The sequence below is a fragment of the Sebastes umbrosus genome, chromosome 18 (genome assembly GCF_015220745.1).
Source record: "Sebastes umbrosus isolate fSebUmb1 chromosome 18, fSebUmb1.pri, whole genome shotgun sequence".
Lineage (NCBI taxonomy): Eukaryota > Metazoa > Chordata > Actinopteri > Perciformes > Sebastidae > Sebastes > Sebastes umbrosus.
In genome coordinates, this window is record NC_051286.1 from 27,141,608 (window position 1) to 27,162,035 (window position 20,428).

Below are 20,428 nucleotides of genomic sequence, written 5' to 3' on the forward strand. Positions count from 1 at the left end.
TTACTTCCTGTCAGCTGATGACATTCAAATACACTGCAACACGAAATAAACTGAGACACATTTAGAATGTTTACGTTTAAAACTGTGAAATTGTCTAAATATTGTATATTTGTGACATCACAAATGTACAGCTATCCTGACGACTTGTTTCAAACACACAGTTTCTGAATACGGGCTGTGTGTGTTTATCTGAGGATTGAGCGTTTTGATACTCTCACAGTATTTATATGTCACTTAAACCTGCTTTATAATATAAAAGACATGAAAATCTCACATATATACAATATGGGACCTTTAAAGTTACATCTCTCCTCTCGTACAATTCTCGGGCCGCCGGATGCACGACTATTTCACTCAGAACAGCTGTCAATCACAGCTGCCAATCATGACATCTCCCCCCCGTTTTTACAACACAAATAACTAATTAAGACCAAACTTATCAGAAAAAATGAACACTTGAACATACATTAGTGTGATAAGAACTACCTGAAATGACAGTAACCATCCTTGGGAAAAATGTATTTGACGTGTACTTTGACCTTTTAGTTTGGCCCATGTCCCATCCGCTAACATGGAGGGGGGCGGGCTTTATGACCCATACTGCAACCAGCCACCAGGGGGCGATCCAGATGTTTCGGCTTCACTTTTGGGGAGCTGTCATGTCGTCCATCTTTATATTACAGTCTATGATACTAATGCGCCAGAAAATGCATATCGCATGAACTTTCACTGGGCATGCGCGTGCCGGTGTATACATGTAAACAGGAAGCAGATCGTCTACTCTGCGGTCGGAAGAACAGCAAGGGCGAAAAGTAAGACCAGAGATTTCTTTGCTTGGACTGATGACAAGGTGGAAATGTTACTGAAAGTAACATATGTAGTATAAGTCGGTGGAAAACATAGATTGGGAGTCATTATAGAGCACATGCGGTTTTCTAATGCCGGGACGGGATCCAGTTTTTGACTGCCTATGTTCCGGTGCCTCTTTGCGTGGTTCCGGTAGGTGCGGCGCTGTCCATTGCACTGAAAACGGAGTAGACAGAGAGAACACGTCACGGTTTCTTAGCCTGCTTGCTTTTCCTGGTTGTAAACAGAACTTTCGGTCCTAATTCCATTTCCTCCCCATAGTGAATGGGAATCGTGGAGCATTCTGAGGGGCGCCGCCATTTTTGGAGGGTAGCATACAGAGTTCGGTAGACTGTCATTATCTGTCACCGGTCTATTCATGTGTCAATCGTTCATCACCAGAAATGTATAAAGTACGTGCGAAAGACAAATGTCCATATAAAGAGAAGCTGACAGAGGCAAAGGGGCCATATATTACAAAAGTGAAATCAGTTTATGATATCGATACTTAATGAATTAGGAGGACCTTGACAGCTAGCCAACCATTACAGTCACTGATGTGTTTTGGTGTTAGTGAACACCTGTCAGCAGTTCAAAATATGTAAATCTTTGGAGGCTGATGTCCAATTTACAAATGGGTAGCCATATGACATTAAGATCTACAGGCCAAACGCCAACTACACAATCATCATCAATCTAATACGGGATATTTAATCTACTGGTATCTTGCAAAACTAAACCCATAGCGTTAGCCAGACCTTTGTGTCTGACTGTATGCTATATATACTACAATTCAGCTTTTCAATCTTATTCACTGTGCAGTGTTTTGTGTTATCTTTTGACACTTGCAGTACCAGCCAGCGGATGACACTCTTACCCTTTAACCTCCAAAAATGTCCGACTTGCTGTCGGTGACATCATATTCCCATTATCCCTATTGTGAATGCTCTGATTAACAAATCCAAATAAATAATGTGTTTGTTTGTGATGATAGTTTTGTTTAATTTTAAAAGCTAGCACCTATAGGCATAGATTTTTGGAGCCACCTCCTGATTCACAAATGAAGCACTGATCATGTGATAAGGGCATGACCACGTCCCAAATCAGGAAGCGAACATGTCTGCGTCAGCATTTTAATAAGTCTCTGTTTTGGGGGGTCGAAAACGGCAGAGTAGTGTGGACGCTAGGCGTAAACGTAGCAACAGTTATGAAAGCGTGTTAGTGTGGATGTAGCCTGAAAGTAAAAATCAGTTTTAAGTGTTGTTTTTCTTGATGGCTCTCAGGCCCTGATTTATATCCTCATTTTGAATAAAAGTCTCTTTTTCTCACTCATCCATCCGTCTCTCACACTCTCTCTCTCTCTCTCTCTCCGTCACGCAGCAGTCTTTAGTCGGGGAAGCGCTGGCAGGCTTTTTTCCAGCGGCAGGCGGTGCACCACTGATCCTTGCGCTCCACTCCGTACACCTTGCGGCACTTTTTGGCCTCCCCGCGACCCTTCCTGCAGATGCGAAGACACAAATCATGTGATGAGAAGCGATACGAGGGAGGGCAGGAAAAGGAACGGGCCCTGCCGCACACACACGATGTGATCAATCTCTATAAAAAAATGAGACTGTGTGAAAATAAGACTGATAACAAATGAGGAGACGATTGAATCAATTTTATCTTTCCTGGCCAAGCCCATGGAAATGTGATTTTTACAGACAGCAGCAAAGTGGGCGATAAAATGACAACCTGGAGGTGGAAGATAGTGGACAGATACTGGAATCTATAACAGCAGAAAGCTGTATGGACACTGATAAATAAAGCTTTATTCACACTCCGTGTTCAAAATATATTCCTGATAGTGATCGTCAGTGTCTTTAAGCACAATCTACATCTGAAATTATATATATATATAATGAAATATATTCATTAGAGAGACATGGGTGTAAAAACAGTAACCATTATGAGTACAGAGTAACATGAATACAGACATCCCCATCAGCCTCCGCTGTATTTCTGTTTACTGCTAATTAGCTAATGTTAGCATGCTAACGCAAAGCCACACACTAGCATGGCTGTAGACTATTTACATCTTACTAGACCAGGGGTCAGCAACCTGCGGCTCCGGAGCCACATGCGTCTCTTTAGCCACTCTCCAGTGGCTCCCTGTGGATTTATAAAAATGGACATGAATAACTGTTTTGTGTTTACATTTTCATTTTATTTATCATTGTTGTAGGTCTATGGTACGACTTTCTCATAATATTAAGCCTTTTTTCCTCGTAAAGTTACGACTTTATTCTCATAATATTACAATGTTTTTTCTCGTAAAGTTCCGACTTTATTCTCGTAATATTACGACTTTTTTTCTGGTAGAGTTATGACTTTATTCTTGTAATATTACGCCTTTTTTTCTTGTAACGTTGCGACTTTATTCTCGTAATATTACAACGTTTTTTCTCGTAAAGTTATGACTTTATTCTCGTGATATTACGCTTTTTTTCTCGTAAAGTTATGACTTTATTATCGTAATATTACGCCTTTTTTCTCGTTAAGTTACGACTTTATTCTCGTAATATTCCGATTTTTTTCTCGTAAAGTTATGACTTTATTCTCGTAATATTCTGACTTTATTCTGTAAATCTCAGATGTTTTTTCCCTCAATGTTGCCCTAACACGCCATAGTACATTGTCTCTTTGGCCCTCACTGCATTAGACTTATATACTATATACTTAGACTATAAACTGTGTTACCTTCATCACAATGATCAAATGTTGACCCCTGATCTAGCAGGTTAAAGTGTTAAAAGTTGAACAGGAGCAAAGCCTCACCTGAAGGAGCAGTGAGTGCGGGAGGGTGACGCGATCATCGGCTGCAGCCGGTTCTGTTGGAGCCACTGTTCCCCGACGCTGACAGACCGACAGCGAGGTTTCACCACCTGAAGAGACACACGACCACAGGTTAAGTACAAAAACAGGGTGGAGAATGAGTCATGGAAGAGACAGAAAATGCGGCTGTTTCGTTTGTCAGTAGCAGGCATGGTTGTCCCGTAGCAGGTTCTAATGTTAAGATGACAGACACATATAAAGACATAAAGGTGACAGAGGACTCACCGGAGTGTTACTGTGGCCAGAGAAGGAGGTGGAGGGGGTCCAACCCTGGCAGCCGGGGCTTGTGGGGGCCACGGATACCTGGACGGGGCTACAGGCCTGGATGGAGCAGGAGAGAGGAGGCAACATGTCATTCATCATATCTGTAGGACCTCAAACTGGCTGACAACCTGTTCCATATATATATATATATATATATATATATATATAGTTAGTAAGTTACATTTTTGGTACTGGACTAAAACAAACAAAAAAAGCTCAGTCTGCTCTGATTGGTCAGCTGGCCCTCTCTGTTGTGATTGGCCGCCCAAACCAAACTCTTCGGACTCCACTCTAGCTCCGCTTTAACTAGTTTTGTTTGAGGGTGTGCCAAACTAGCCGCTACGTGGGTATTTTGCTAATGTGTTACTTGGTGACATCACCACGTTCCGTATATATATACATATATATATATGTGTATATATATATGTATATATATGTATATATACATATATATATACAGTACATACTCTCAATGGCAGGGCAATAACAGCCGGTCATACCCACCAAGAGCTGAGATGGAAAAATACTGGAAAGGCACCGGTGCCCAATGGCTAGTGGACCTGAGAACTGACCACAGCAACCTCCCAGAACAGAAACTAGTAACCATCTCAATGACAGACATCCAAGAAAGAGGGTCAAAGATGAAGAGCTGGACACCACCAGGCCCCTACATGATCCACACATACTGGCTGAAGAAGCTAACGGCACTGATGAACACCTAGGAGCACAGATGAACCCGCTGCTAAGGGATGGGACCCACCCAGAGTGGTTAACCCAGGGCAGGACTATCCTAATCATGAAGGACCCCCAGAAGGGAACTATCCCATCCAACTAGCGGCCAATAACCTGTCTCTGCACAACATGGAAGCTCCTGTCAGGCATCGTAGCGGCTAAGATGAGTAGTCACATGGCTCAGTACAGCGAAAAAGCAAGTCCAGCACCCTAAGGCTATATACTAAGCGGAAAGAGGGAGGCTGAGGAGTAGCGAGCGTCAGAGCCACTGCCTAGGAGGAAACATCGAAAATCCAGGAGTACATCAAGAAGATGGCCCCAGATGATGAGCTGCTAAGGGAATACCTCAGACAGCAGAAACCGGATGATAGTGAAGAGGAAGAGGAGCAGACAACATGGAAGGACAAGCCCCTACATGGCATGTACCACCGTCAGATAGAGGATCAGACCAGGGTCTACCATAGTAGATCAGACCAGGGTCTACCATAGTAGATCAGACCCAAGGTGCAGGCTGTGCAAAGATGCCGCTGAGACAGTCCAGCATTGTGGGATGTTATTCTCTCCTTTCCTTTGGTAAAGGATGGTCCAGTGTATCCTCTGCTAAAGGAGATAATAAAGGAAGCATTGAAGCTTCTTTCCTCAGCATTTAGAGGATTCAAACAGCTCTCATCATGGCTGCTACTGAGATACTTCCAGGTCATTTCACGCCGTCAGAAACCTTCCTAAGAGAAAAATAACTATTCGACAGCAGCCCTGTTCTCACTTTCCCCATATAGTCAGTCACCATTTACACCACCTCTGTTTCTTTGTTCTTTGTCGGTTTGTGTTCGTTGCTAAATGGAGTTTTGTTTGAGATCTGCCAGCTGTAACTTCCTGCCTTTTGGGAACTTTTGTTTGATCTGCCAGTCTCTGACTCTACATTTGGGTCCTCCCTGCTTCCATCAGCCATGACAAATTTGAAACATAGATGTTGTTTTGTAGGTGTAATTTGCCAAACAGTTATAACTCATCAATTTATAGCTTTTCTATCCAGTTGCTGTAACATCCAAAATGTTATTCCCATTCCCTCTGGCCTATATTTCTCCTCCCTGTGCATATGCTACTGCATTCCTCCTGACCCATCCCACAGTATCGACAGAATGAGTTGAAATTGCACTAATATCCACAAAATAAAACTTGGTGAGAGTGAGTATCCACTGTGCTAACCCTGGAGTTACAGTCAGTGTGTCTAAATCAGGAAAAAAACAACAATGTGCCAGTGTGAGTTCAGCGCTGTGGTCGAGCATTTCAAACCACAAGCTGCCAGCAGCCATGACACACACACACACACACGCACACACGCACACACACACACACACACACACACACACAAACACTGCTCCACAAGCGGCGCTGACCCTTAATTCAACCCAAACTCATGCTTCGGCAGGGCTAGATTTCTGCATCCATGAGGAAATTAAAGACAAATGTGGTGCAAAAATTGACACAGTTTCACATCTGTATCACATGAAAAATGCAAAAAAAATATTTTTTAAAGGTCCCATATTATAAAAAAGTGAGATTTTCATGTTTTTTTTATTATAAAGCTGGCTTAAGTCCTATATAAATACTGTGAAAGTATCGAACGCTCAATCCACAGGAAAATACCCACAGCCTGTATTCAGAAACTCTGCATTTGAAACAAGCTGTCAGGATTTCTGTCCATTTGTGATGTCACAAATGTACATTATTTAGACCCTTTACACAGATTTAAACATTCTAGATGTGTCCCAGTTTATTCCTGGTTACAGTGTATGTGAATGTCATCAGCTGACAGGAAGTAAACATGAACCCAAGCCTAGCAACGCAATTCTGTTGCAATTCCGTCGAAATGCACTAAAATGGGGCGTTTCAGACAGAGGGTAAATACAGGCATATTCAGGCCGACAGTATGAGGAAAATAACGTTTTTTTTGTACATTACAGCATGTAAACATGTTTTAATAGAAACACAAAATACAAGTATGATCCTGAAAATGAGCATGATATGGGCCTTTAAGTTTGCTAGGGACATTTTTCAGAAAGTTTTTAGGTTGAATGAGTATATGTAATGTGTACGTCGGGTCCTAACCGCTGTACAACTACACCGGAAGAATTCATGTTGTGTTTTTCTGCCTTTTACAGGCTGGTGAGAGTCTAGTCTCCTTTGGGGGGCGGAGGGGAGCGAGCAAGCCGACAGCTTACTCTCTCACTGTCACAAAGCATCCATTTACAGACTCAGTGGTACAGGGTAAATGCAGGTCACCAGTGAAATGTGCTGCTTTGTGATGCATAAACAAAGTTGCAGCTCATTGGCTCGTTAGAGGGGGATTTGCAAGGAGGCGCCGGCTAAGGGGGACCTATGAAACAACACAACAGCCGTGTAACACAAAACCTCTGCAACAGAGAAATGAAGATGATGTCCTTTGAGATGTTTAGTACAAATCTAGATACATTAGTTACTGTTTTCATTTACAGCCGGATTTCATGGAAAAGATGATTGAATTTGGGCAAAACTGTGATGTCTGGAGCATAAATTCCTGTATTCTCACACGCTACGTCTACGCCTGGCATTTAATAATTCATGCTAACAAGAGCCGTGCTGTCTCCTTTCGTCGCTCTCAAACTATTTCAACCCACAATGCACTGCCTGCTTGCAGAGAGGAGCTCCAATACTGGGAAGTAAACAAGTATTTATTGAAATTAGGGATCTTAGATGAAAATGCTAAAACAAGTTATTTTGTGCGAAAATGCAGTTTGACCTCGAAAAATCTCTCATGTTAGATGGATTGAGTGTCTTCTCAGAATAAATTTCGGCATTTAGACAACTAGTGCAGTGTTCGTTCGTTCAGAGCGTGTGCTGGTCCGAAATGGGCCCCCAGAAGATCTGCTTGCAGCGTTGTCGAAAACCGCGGTATGGCTGCTTGTACCCACCAAGTGTGAGGTTGATCGGATGATGGGCTCTCGAGATATGCAATATGCGAAGGGCAATGCCACCTATCAGCCAAATGGCACCAAATTCGTCGTGGTCACTCAGACATCATATCTACACATGTCCACCAAATGTGGTCCCAATAGCTCAAAGGAGATATGACAATTTCTTTGCAATATAAACCCTGCCCAGATTATTTTAGCTAACTTTGAGGGCCAGCTATAGAAAGACTCTAGGGAAAAATCAACAATCCAAAAAGGCAACTTTTTCCGGCTTGGTCCAGAGATGTTCTGTACCAAATTTGGCGACAATTCCTCAAAATTTGTAGGAGGAGCAGCAAAAAAAATCTGATTCGGACACATTCAAAATGGCGGACAATTGATCTAGACACAACTGGGCGTGGCTTATTTAGATAGATTTGCCTGGACCCACAGGATCCAGAAAAAAAATATTTTGTTTCTGAGACTTATGGTTAAAACAGGCCAAAATGTAGAGTTCATTGTTTTAGCGCCACCATCTGGTCAAATTGCACCACATTCGACACTGCACTCCCTTGGGTCCTGAGCAATACACCCGCCAAATGTGAAGTAGATCGGATGAGCGGTTCTCGAGATATGCAAAGGACACACGGACAGAGATTTCTTGCTTTATAGTTAGATAACAAAGCATTAAAAACTCTGTGCTGCACACTGTTCCTTTAATCTCAGATTACATATTATGGTCGTTTTATGATTTAAAGGGACTCTATGTAAGAATCAGAAATTGCTTGTTAACAGCGACACCTGTGGCCGTTAAGTCAACGAAAGTCCTGTTGCTCGTGCTTGTGCTCGCTCTACATCGCTCAAAACAGTGAGACGACACACGTCAGCTAAAAGCACAATATCACTCTATATTTCAGCTGCTTGGCAGTAATGTTAGCTGACCAGACGGAGGTCTCTCCTGATCCTAGTGTTGGCTTTTCCTGCCTCTGTATCCCGACCGCGGCCGAAGGGAACAGGAGAGACACCGGAGTTTTGGTCGAAGACGATAACGTTTCTCTCTGCGGAGCCCCGTCACTTCACAAGACACGGGAAACCTCTGTTGGTCTGGAGGAGCTGCAGCAGTTATTTCTGCACAAACGTCACTAGATATTCTCAGAGCTAAACTAACTCTTCTGCAGTGTGTAGTGTGCGCGCATGCCCGTGAGGTGGAGCGAAAGAGTGAGAACGAGCACGGTGTGTGAGTGAAGGCAGGCAGGCAGAGGAGCAGAGTACAGCAGAGACTCTGGTCCTGGAGACCAAAGCTACGGTCTCTCCCACGTCCTCCGACCACGGCCAACACTGTTTAACAGACGGGCTTCACTAGATACAACCAAGAGGTTTTGGTGCTTCCGTGTAGTTTGTGTTGGAGTCTGAGTCTGAACAGCGTAGCCACACGCGAGTGCGCATGGGACACCGACCCACAATGATTTATACGTGTAAGAAGTTACAAACAGTCCCTTTAATACAGTAAATGTATTACATATTGTTCCTTTAATCTGCACAAAAACTGAAGTGAAAAAAAATCACATGTGGTTTTACGGGGGTTATGTGCGGAACTATTTCCTGTGCACGTGACTTTCCGGGGGTCTACGTTGACTTGCAACCTCATGGTGACAACAGGACTCCAGCCAGAGGGCTTTTGTTCCCTTTGGACAGAGCCAGGCTAGCTTTTTCCAGTCTTTATGCTAAGCTAAGCTAACTAGTTACCTCTCTGCAAGAAAAGGAAAATTACCCAAAGAACTTCTTACAATTTTTTAAAGGTCAAAAACGCTCTTAGTAGTGTAATTTCCAAATGATCCAGATCATTCAAGAGGTCTTACTGGCTCAGAACTCATTTATTTCCCCAATCTTGTGCACACACTTTTCCTGCCAGTGCTTGACAGCCATCACAGTCAGCGGGGCCAAAACTCCCCCAGAGACTGAGAGCAACACTGCTGCACCCACCTGATAGAGATGCTCCGAGTGGATCTGCCAGAAGCTGCTGGGGGCCGACTGGCTGAGCGGACTGGGCCTGCTCGGGCCGGGTTCGGAGCTGGAGTTGGACCTGGGCCTGTGAGCTGGAGGGATCTGGAGCCCCAAGGCCGAAGAAGGAGGAGGAAGAGGAGGACGGGGAGGAGGAGGGGGAGGAGGAGGTGGAGGAGAACCACAGGAGACCCAGCTGAGATGAGAGGACGAGGCCTGGCCCAGAGCCTGCTGGGAAGGAGCTGGAGCGGAGCTGCTGGCGTCCACGGTCTCACAGGAGATCTTGGTGTAGTAGAAGTCCTCTTCTCTCTGGGACTGATCTGACCCACTGCTGTGTGTGTGTGTGTGTGTGGAGGTGTGTATGGCAGATGGAGGGACAGACCAGTGGACAGACAGGGTAAAAAGAGTGAGTTGTTTGTTTGGACCATTACTGAATGCAGCACTCACTGTGGCCCAGATATAACATCTCAAAATGTTTCATCAGTCAGAGCTCTTCCACAACCTGAAAATTTTATCCCCTCTTGTTTTTTTAATGTTGTTTTGCAGCTTCGAAATGTTCTAAAGGGCTAAACCGTCTGCTTTCCACTAAACCTCAGACTACAATGGAGGAGTGGCTCCAAATCTGAAAACATATTCCTACTTCTTAATAACAGATACGCCTCGATAATTTCTTAAAGGTCCCATATTGTAAATAGTTGATTTTCATGTCTTTTATATTATAAAGCAGGTTTAAGTGCTATATAAATACTGTTAAACTATCAAAATACTCAATATACAGAGAAATACACACAGCCCATATTCAGAAATTGTACATTTGAAACAAGCCGTCAGGATTTCTGCCCATTTGTGATGTCACAAATATAAAAATTTTAGCCCTTTACGCGGTTTTAAACGTAAACATTGTAAATGTCTCCCAGTTTATTTCCTGTTGCAGTGTCGGTAAATAACATCAGCTGACAGGAAGTAAACATGGACCCAAGCTGTTGCCTAGCAATGCAATTCCGTTGAAATGCACTAAAACGGAGTGTTTCAGACAGAGGGTAAATACAGGTATATTCAGGCAGACACTATGAGGAAAATAAAGATTTTTTTTTTTTTTAACATTACAGCATGTAAACATGTTCTAGTAGAAACACAAAATACAAGTAAGAACCTGAAAATGAGCATGATATGGGACCTTTAATATTCTAGAAACAACATACAACAATCTTGCAAACATAAGGTTCAGCCCCCTCCTTATTGAAATAATTTTTGTACAGTCTCTAAGTTATCAAAGAAGGAATCATTTTGGTATCTGTGCCTAAACTTAGGTATTGTCTCAGCACTAGTATTGAAACATTTAAGCACTATTCATCCCTAATAAGCATGAAATTGATTGTACACGTAAATCCAACTCACCCGAGATGCAGCACACGGATGTGTCTTTTAATTCCGACTGAAGACGTGAGCACCTTGCCACAACTGGGCCACAGACACTTATACACACCTCTGAAAGAGCTCTGTGAGAGAGAGAACACAGCACAGGTAAGGCACAGGAGAGAAGGTGAGACAGGAAGACACAAAGTATACTTCCTTAGCTGATTCTAGAGACTTCTGAGGCAGCGATTTTCCACCATATGGTGCTAATAATCCTTTAGCAGCAAAACTGTTTAAGGACACATATACAGCTATGTAAAGTACCTTTGGCTTTTTGGCATTGAGCTCCTCTCCCTGATCCAGCTCCATTTGTAGGCCTTCGTCGGGGCTGCTGTCCATCTCAGTGACGGAAGGCGAGGGGGCGGGACTAACGTTGCCGTGGTCCCAGCTCCAGTAGCCGCTGCTGCCGCTGTCGGAGAGCTCGCCGCCACCACACTCCATGTCAGCTGATGATGATGAGCCTGCTGGAAAAACGAGAAGTTAGTATTCATAAAAAACAACCTCTTGTCCCGTTTTACCCTCCCAGATGACCTATTTTCTCTTAATACTGTAATACTGTGAAAATATACCTTATGATTTAGATATCAAATTCTAGGGTTCCTTTATGACTGAAATAGACACTGTGCATTTGGGACTTCTCTCTCTCTGCCCATTCTACAGAGAACAGCAGGTGTCTTCCGCTGGTGCCAAGGTTGTGATGTGTGTCTATTTTCTGTCCATCATTTCAGCTTCTATTTACTGCCTCTTTGCTCTGTTCCCTGTTTATTGTTATTTTATTTTCATGTTGCCAAAAATAATTTAAATAGCAAGTAATCTATTTTTACTGGAAAGTAGACCTATTAGTAGCTGCTTTATCACTCCTGGTAGTTTCTTTATTACCTCCGCCAACGCCAAAGGCCTAGGAAGGAGGTTATGTTTTCACTGGCGTTGTTTTTTTTTGTTTGTTGGTTTGTTTGTTTGTCGGTTAGCAGGTTTATTCCAAAAGTTTGCGATGGATTTGAATGAAATTTTTTGGAGGGGTGGGGTGTGGCACAATGAACAATCCATTACATTTTGGTGGCGATCCAGATCATGATCCGGATTCAGGAATTCTTTTAGGAATTCCGATCAGCCTTAGTATTAGGACCTCTGGGTATAACACATGCGCAGTGTAGCTGATGACGCGTTGATGACGCGTTGATGACGCGTTGATGACGTGTTGATGCAGCAGAGAAACACGGTGAAATTACAGTTGAGTTGGACCAAAGCACACTTGGTGATTGTTGGAAAGAGTAACGACGACGGTTTAGGTGAGTTTTATTTTGTTTCTGTCCAGTTTGAATGAAGTGTTTTACGATGTTTTACGATGCAAGCTGAACGGAGAGGGGGGGCATTCATACTCGGGCACCTTGGCGGATGTCTGTGCTCTCCGAGTGCCATTCTAGTTTATCTAACATATTTAAAAGGTGCTGCATTCACTATCCAGAGCATTAATATAGCAGCAAACAGCTATTTGCTATGTAAAGGTATAGTGGAGTAATGTCTATCTGAGCAGAGAATGAAGTCGGGCAGCCCGTGCGTGCTTTTAGTGCATGCTAGTGCATGTTAGCGTGCCCCACTGGCTAGGTCGCGGTCGCCGCTCTACACTGCTCTCATACGGCGGTTCCAGCTCATAACGCCATTCCGACCGATGGCGGCGTTGCAGAAGTGTAGCACATTGCTGTGTGCTTGCCATTACCGAGTTGCTTCGCTGGCTACTGTTACACAACAATTTAGCATTTTCCCATATCATGCTCATTTTCAGGTTCATACTTGTATTTTGTGTTTCTACTATAACATGTTTACATGCTTTAATGTTCAAAAAACACATTATTTTCCTCATACTGTCTGTCTGAATATACCTGTATTTACCCTCTGTCTGAAACGCTCCGTTTTAGTGCATTTCAACGGAATTGCAACGGAATTGCGTTGCTAGGCAACAGTTTGGGTCCATGTTTACTTCTTGTCAGCTGATGTTATTTACACACACTGCAACAGGAAATAAACTGGGACACATTTAGAATGTTTACATTTAAAACTGTGTAATGGTCTAAATATTGTAGATTTGTGGCATCACAAATGGACAGAAATCGTAACGGCTTGTTTCAAACGCACAATTTCTGAATACGGGCTGTGTGTATTTCTCTGTGTATTGAGCCCTTTGATAGTTTAACAGTATTTATATAACACTTAAACCTGCTTTATAATATAAAAGACCTGAAAATCTCACTTTTTACAATATGGGACCTTTAATATTTTTTGGTTGACACTTACAACTGCAGACTTGATCATTAAAACTCTTTATTAATGACTTTATTTACATTTATAACTGCACACCTGGTGGTTTATGACTGAATTATTATCAAATAGAAGGGATGACCACCCGCCTATGGGACTTTTCATGATCTTGCAACCCAATATTTGTTCTTGATTATGGCCTATAAATGATATATAAAGCCTTAGTAAATGTTTTGTTTGCCATTAATAAAGCCATCAGTTACAATGTATAAGCCCTTTATAAAGGATGCCTTATTAGAAAATGGAAACAGCAGGACACTGGTGAGGCTGGTGTGTTGGTGTAGAGAGACAGACCTGGTCCAGGATCTGTTTGTGGAGGGCTCTGGACCACGGGGCTGCAGGACAGACTGGTCAGAACCATGGCTGCCATGATCTCGTCCATCTCCACGGACTCTGGGCTGCGGAAACTGGATAAAGAGACATCCTCAGGCTCTAGTGTGACGAAGTCCACCCCTCACACACACACTCGTACACTGTTAACGATCTCTCACCTGTATGGCGCCTCTCTAGTGGCTGACACACTGCCGAGGTGCATTATGGGTCCCACGGTTTGCAAGGGAGCGGCCAGGTTGCTCCAGCCTCGTTCGGCCTCCCTCGTCGGCAGGTAAACCGATGTCTTGTTCTTCTGATGTCCGATCTGCACGGATGCTTTCTCAGCCTGGACACACCTCTGTGTATACACCTTAAGATATAAGTCATGAAATAATGAGCTCCTAGTTCAAACAGTTATGTTTTTTATGTATTTATCTACACTCCCAGTCAGTAATTTAATGGAAATGGACGTTGACAGAGTAACCGAGGCTCTATTCAGGTCCTATTTGAGTTAGCAGTTTGCATTAGTCTTTGATACCCTGACTGAGTCTCGCTGTTTCCATGAATAAAGCAGTTAAGAGAATATTTCCTGTCCATCTGTGGCGTCCTGCCTGCAGCCTATGGAGGAAGGAACCTGCCAAAATAAAAAATAAATAAATAAAAGACTCGATGAATAAATAAATATGTCATTAAATGTGACAAAAAATAATATTAAAAATAAATGTAGCCATTAAATAACTGATAAAATGTGACAAATTGACATTTCTTTATTTATTGATATTTGTATTAATTCCCTTATTTATTTACTCTTCTGTTTCATTTCCCATTTTATTTATATAGGTATTTATTTGTATACATTTTTTAATGTTATTTCTTTCTTTTTGCATTTATTTTATATTTACTCATTAATTTTTGCATTTATTCATTTTTGCACTTATTTTTTTTTTTTTTTTTTTTATTTATTTATCTATTTATGCATTTATCTATTTATTTATGCACGAATTTCCCCCTTTGTATTTCACCTCCTTATTTATTTCCCCAAACTTATTTATTTCTGTATTCTTTCCTTTATACTTTTCTTTACAGATTTTTCTTTACATTGCTTTATGCTTTTCTGCCTCATTATGCAAATGAGGGGTCAGAAATAAATAAATAAATAAATACATTCATTTAAAAATAAATGCAAAAATAAATAAAAGGGAAAATAGACAGAAGAGTAAACAAATAAGGGAACTCATAGAAAGATAAATAAATAAACAAGCAAATTAAAACAGAAGTATCAATTAATGTCACATTTATTTTAATATTATTTTTGTTACATTTAATGACATATTTATTTATTTATTTATTGATTCAGTTATTTGTTTATTCATTTATTTTTTATTTTGGCAGGGATCCGTCCTCCGTAGCAGTCGGCACGATTTGCCTGTATAACAGTGTGAAAAGGACGTGGGTGCCAGCCTCTGACCAGGCAGTACATTACCTCTAACATAGGGGGAGGTAATAATGATCCATTTATGGGAGCTCGTTCGTCCTCATATCATCGAAATGAAAGTTAAAACCTACACATTGCATCCTGGTGACCGGTGATGGCTATATGTACATGTGTTTACCCAAAATGCAAATGAATGTATAGATAGAGGGTTGGATGACTGGCAAAACAAAATAATGTGACACAATACCTGGTAAATAACACATTCATCATTTCAGTTGACGTGAATGGGAGTCTCGTCCCTTTCCGTCTACTCACCAGAGGCCCGTTGCTGTTGTGCGTCGCCGTCGAGGTGCGGGCCTGTGATCCCGACGGGCAGACTGCCGTCCCGCCTGGCCCTGCTCCAGCTCTGTCCTCAGGTCCCATAGCTGCCATGGTGCTGCTGCACACAATGAGGGGACTCAGCACAGTGTCACACTTCCCTGCAGACAAGACACCATGGACAACATGAGATTCCAACCAAAAATCAAAATATCTGGCTACATTTCAAACGTTTCAACATCAGCATTGAAATATTCATAAAATTGCTTATTAAAGGTCCCATATCGTGCTCATTTTCAGGATCATACTTGTATTTTGTGTTTCTATTAGAACATGTTTACATGCTGTAATGTTAAAAAAAAACTTTATTTTCCTCATACTCACGGCCTGAATATGCCTGTATTTAAACTCTGTCTGAAACGCTCCGTTTTAGCGCATTTCAACGGAATTGCATTGCTAGGCAACAGCTTGGGTCCATGTTTACTTCCTGTCAGCTGATGTAATTCACATACACTGCAACCAGGAATAAACTGGGACACATCTAGAATGTTTACGTTTCAATCTGTGTAAAAGCTCTAAATATTGTATATTTATGACATCACAAATGGACATAAATCTTGACAGCTTGTTTCAAATGCAGAGTTTCTGAATACGGGCTGTGTGTATTTCCCTGTGGATTGAGCGTTTCGATACTTTCACAGAAAATCTCACTTTTTTATAATATGGGACCTTTAAAGGAGTACTCCAACAATTTAATATAGCACTTCTATTGAGTAAGGTACTCACGAGAGACAGATAAAAAAGAATGATAAAAATCGAAGCAGCAAAGGTCAAAATATCCTGACTCTTATCTGTAGCATTGGTCTAGCTCATACACTATATAAAGATGGATGACATGACAGCTCCTCAAAAGTGAAGCCAAAACATCTGGATCGCCTCCTGGTGGCTGGCTGCAGCATAGGCCATAAATCTCACCTCCTCCATGTTAGCGGATGGGACATGGGCCAAACTAAAAAGTCAGAGTACATGTCAAATTATTTTTTTCCCAAAGATGGTTTCTGTCATTTTAGGTAGTTCTTATCACGCTGATGTATGTTCAAGTGTTCATTTTTCAGATACGCTTTGTTTTAATTAGTTATTTGCTACCATGGTGCTAACGTAACGCTCATGCTAGCAAGTTGCGGCCATGCTCGGCTCGTGATTGGCTTGGGCGGGTGTGTGGGCGGGACCTCGATACCGCAGCTCTAGCCGCCCCGATCACTACTGCGCAGACTCTGGCTACAAATTACATCTAAAATCTCAAGATGGCTAAGATGGACATTTTGGCTTCACTTTAGTACAGCGGGAGGACGTGAAGATGCGTCGTCCATCTTCATATACAACATATGTTCTAGCTTCAATAACACTAGATCCTACATTTCCCACAATGCAACTCAAAAGCATCTTTCATTTGAACCTCCCTGCCTTCTAAACGTCCACTTTTTTTCAAACTCCACACCACCAGTTTGTCTCATGTTCATGTCTTTTATATTATAAAGCAGGGTTAAGTTCAATATAAATACTGTTAAACTATCAAAACGCTCCATATACTCAAAACGCTCAATATATGGAGAAATACACACAGCCCGTATTCAGAAATTGTGCGTGTGAAACAAGCTGTTAGGATTTCTGTCTATTTGTGATGTCACAAATATACAATATTTAGACCATTTCCAACTTTAAAATGTAAACATTCTAAATGTGACCCAGTTTTTTTCCTGTTGCAGTGTATGTAAATGACATCAGCTGACAGGAAGTAAACATGGACCCAAACTGTTGCCTAGCAACGCAATTCCGTTGCAATTCCTTTGAAATGCACTAAAACGGAGTGTTTCAGACATAGGGAAAATACAGGTATATTCAGACAGACAGTATGAGGAAAATAATGTGTTGTTTGAACATTAAAGCAGGTAAACATGTTCTAGTAGAAACACAATATACAAGTATGAACCTGAAAATGAGCATAATATGGAACCTTTAAGTCACCTTCGTATCACATCATATTCCCTAAAAGTAACTTTTGTTGCAATATCTGAACAGCTTTCTTCTTAAAAGCATTAAGCGAGGAAGGTTAAAGGTTATTTCCATCTAGGAGGAATATGCTCGGAGTGAACCGCTGCATCAAATGAGAAATGTTAGGCTTTCTCTGATGAATAAATATGGTGATCTAAACAGAAGGCAGCTTCGCCGACTTGTTGGCAAACACATATGCACTCATTCCATCTTACATCTCTCTGCCTGACGGTGCAGAGCGAAAACACCACGAGGGATTTGAAAATGATTGCAGGAAATTGAAGTGAACACAGACATGTGTGGATTCAGATAGTCTCTGGACCAAAATGTTGCTGTATTTGTTGTCTATTCTTATAAATGATGTGACTGATAACAAGTAATCTGTTGTTGGGTGCATTCACTGGGGGCCTGTCACCCATAGAGGTTAAATGGGGCAATGCTGCATTCAGGGCACGTGGGAATAATGCTGACAAAATGGCCAAATTGCTCAAAAATTTGGATTTTACAGCATTCACCATTCATGATACTATGTTTCAAATATTATGGCAATTTTGGGCTGTCAGACTCGATGACAGGAGTTTTCTGAAGAGTTTGAATGGTCCTGATCAGCTACTTCATAATCAAACCACATATTTCAAACCACATGCACAAAGTGAGAACATTTGAGCTCACGTTACAGCAAAAAAAATAATAATAATAATAATAATAGTGCTAAAATGTGTATTTGATTAGTGGCAAAGATGCCAAATGTCTCTTGTTATGTTTGCTCTGCTGTTGTTTTCGTTGTGTTTGGCTTACTTTTTAATATCTGTTTTGAGTATTTATTTTATCGTTGTAAGGTGTCCTTGGGTGTCCTGAAAGGTGCCACCAAATAAAATGTATTATCATTATTATTAAATATTTTGTTTCTCAGATGTGAGGCGCTTTATATTGTTGTAAATTAAATATAAAATAAAAAAAATTTAAGATGTCTGTTTGAACTTGCTTTGAAATTGTTAGTTAGGCTGGTTGTAGCAGGAAATAATAATACTAACAATGTTTATTATGATTATGATATGACGATGATTATCTGTTTTTATTATTTACACATACTTGTAGTATTTGTTATTAATATGAATAATATTAAAATAATGAGTAAAAAAACAACACAACAGAACACGGCAATAAACTGTCAAATAACTCCGTACATTAACCCAGCTATGCTCTGAAATAGTCCTTATACTGTGTTATAGTGTATAAAATGTGGCTGTATATTGTGACAGGAATTTACAACCATTACTGGTTTTCATACATCAGAGGATGTCTGGTGTACCAGTGCCAACCAGTCTTAAGTTGTTTACCACTTTAAAACCTTTAGTCTGGCAGTAATTTCAACGTGAAAGTCTCAACTCTCCCATTCTTCTCCGTGCGCCCCGAACGCAGCATAAAGCCCACCTCTGCACCAATCAGCATGCGGCTTCAGTAGTAAACAAGCGCCAGGGTGTGGGCGGGGAGCCGCCGCTGATTGGCTGAGCGCTGCCTCTCCGGCACACACCTCCTTTCTGACAACGTGTTCAGACACGAGTTAGTCCGGAGGGACCGAGCCGGACCAGGGAAGACTGCTAGACTCAAAGACTCAGAGACTCACATCTGAACGTCTAAAGTCTAATAACACACTCACTACAGTCAGATCACACATATTAACCATCATGCAACAGGAGGAGGAGATGAACAGGAAGCTGGTGTAAACACAGTGTTGCTAAAATTAAACCAAACAATAACGTCATCCCTCCCCCCCTCACTGATGTAGCGAAAAGCAACCAAACTCATATTTATGGACGCGCTTTTTAATATGATAATAATATAATATAGGCCTAATATTCCTTATGCACATTTGATGCAAGTCGCACATGATGATGGAGCTTTAAATGAAGCACTTTGACAAACAAATAGAACATGAACTGTGTTTCTAGTGCTGGTTATGATTAGGATAATAAGCGACTAGAAGTCACAGTTTATGATCCATAACTCCAACACTGATGTCCACCCGGAGACGCAGACTGAGATCAGGAGGAACAGACCCCCCCCCCCCCCCCCCCCCCACACCTCCCCCACACCCGGATCAGCCGCTGAAGGAAAACAATATTTATTTTACTGCGCTGCAGAAACCTATATACACTCTATATATACATAATAAGTGTTGTGGTCCTTACCGTTTCTGGGTGGAGACCTCGGTCTGTCCCGTCCTGTCGGAGAGGAGCTGCTGCAGCATCGGCTCGTCGCTGGCTGGCTGTCCCGCCGCTCGCCGGCTCTCCAGTCTGCTGCCGGAGGGGGTAAAGGGGGCTGGTCGGTCGGTCGGTCGGTTACGCGCCTACGTGTGTGTGTTTGGAGAACCAATGCCGGCGGTGGCAGCTGGGCAGATCGCAGAGATATCAGACCTCTAGCGCGCCGCGGCGTGCACAAAAGGATGATCTAGGTGAGGGGTTACCAGAGCAGCAGCAGCAGCATCCTCTCTCTTTCTGTCTGTCTGTCTCAAGCACATACACATCTTGGTTTGATGGTTTGGATTCCGTCCTTAATAAATAAATAAATAAATAAAGCACATTTTTTCCCCCCTAATCTTTATTTATTTATTTAACATGTTTAGCATAAAATGCACTGACATTACAGAGTGTATTTTTTCCCTACATTTTAAGATGCTATAAATAGCAATGCAAATATACTGTATAGGCCTATAATATCCAATATGGATATAATACCAAAATGGATGAAATATAGGCTACCATAATGTCAGAAGTGCCAATAGAAATATTATAATATTTGCTGAGGAATATGTGCAATGTAGTGCTGCTAATCTGATACAGAGAAAGAACTGCCACATGATTTGTATTAAAGAAATAAATCAAAAAACTGATCGAACCCCATCGAGCGTCATTAACAGTTTCAATATAAT

The 20,428-nt window shown here is 41.7% G+C and overlaps 1 protein-coding gene across 3 annotated transcripts; it reads right to left on the minus strand.

Moving 5' to 3' along the window:
* Positions 1 to 180: 180 nt before the first annotated feature.
* On the minus strand, positions 181 to 19,968 carry znf395b (zinc finger protein 395b). 3 transcript variants are annotated; one of them, XM_037751501.1, is made up of 10 exons: positions 19,689 to 19,968; positions 15,442 to 15,605; positions 13,871 to 14,061; positions 13,674 to 13,786; positions 11,328 to 11,527; positions 11,046 to 11,146; positions 9,630 to 9,975; positions 3,946 to 4,041; positions 3,664 to 3,770; positions 181 to 2,344 (listed from the first exon to the last, which is right to left on the minus strand). In XM_037751501.1, exons 2-10 carry the CDS (start codon positions 15,556 to 15,558, stop codon positions 2,233 to 2,235), a joined length of 1,383 nt encoding a protein of 460 aa, XP_037607429.1. In that variant the 5' UTR covers positions 15,559 to 15,605; positions 19,689 to 19,968; the 3' UTR covers positions 181 to 2,232. The 3 variants fall into 3 exon arrangements, with proteins under 3 accessions (XP_037607429.1, XP_037607428.1, XP_037607427.1); XM_037751500.1 differs by having other exon boundaries at positions 9,630 to 9,978; positions 11,328 to 11,524; positions 19,689 to 19,966; XM_037751499.1 differs by having other exon boundaries at positions 9,630 to 9,978; positions 19,689 to 19,965.
* Positions 19,969 to 20,428: the final 460 nt, after the last annotated feature.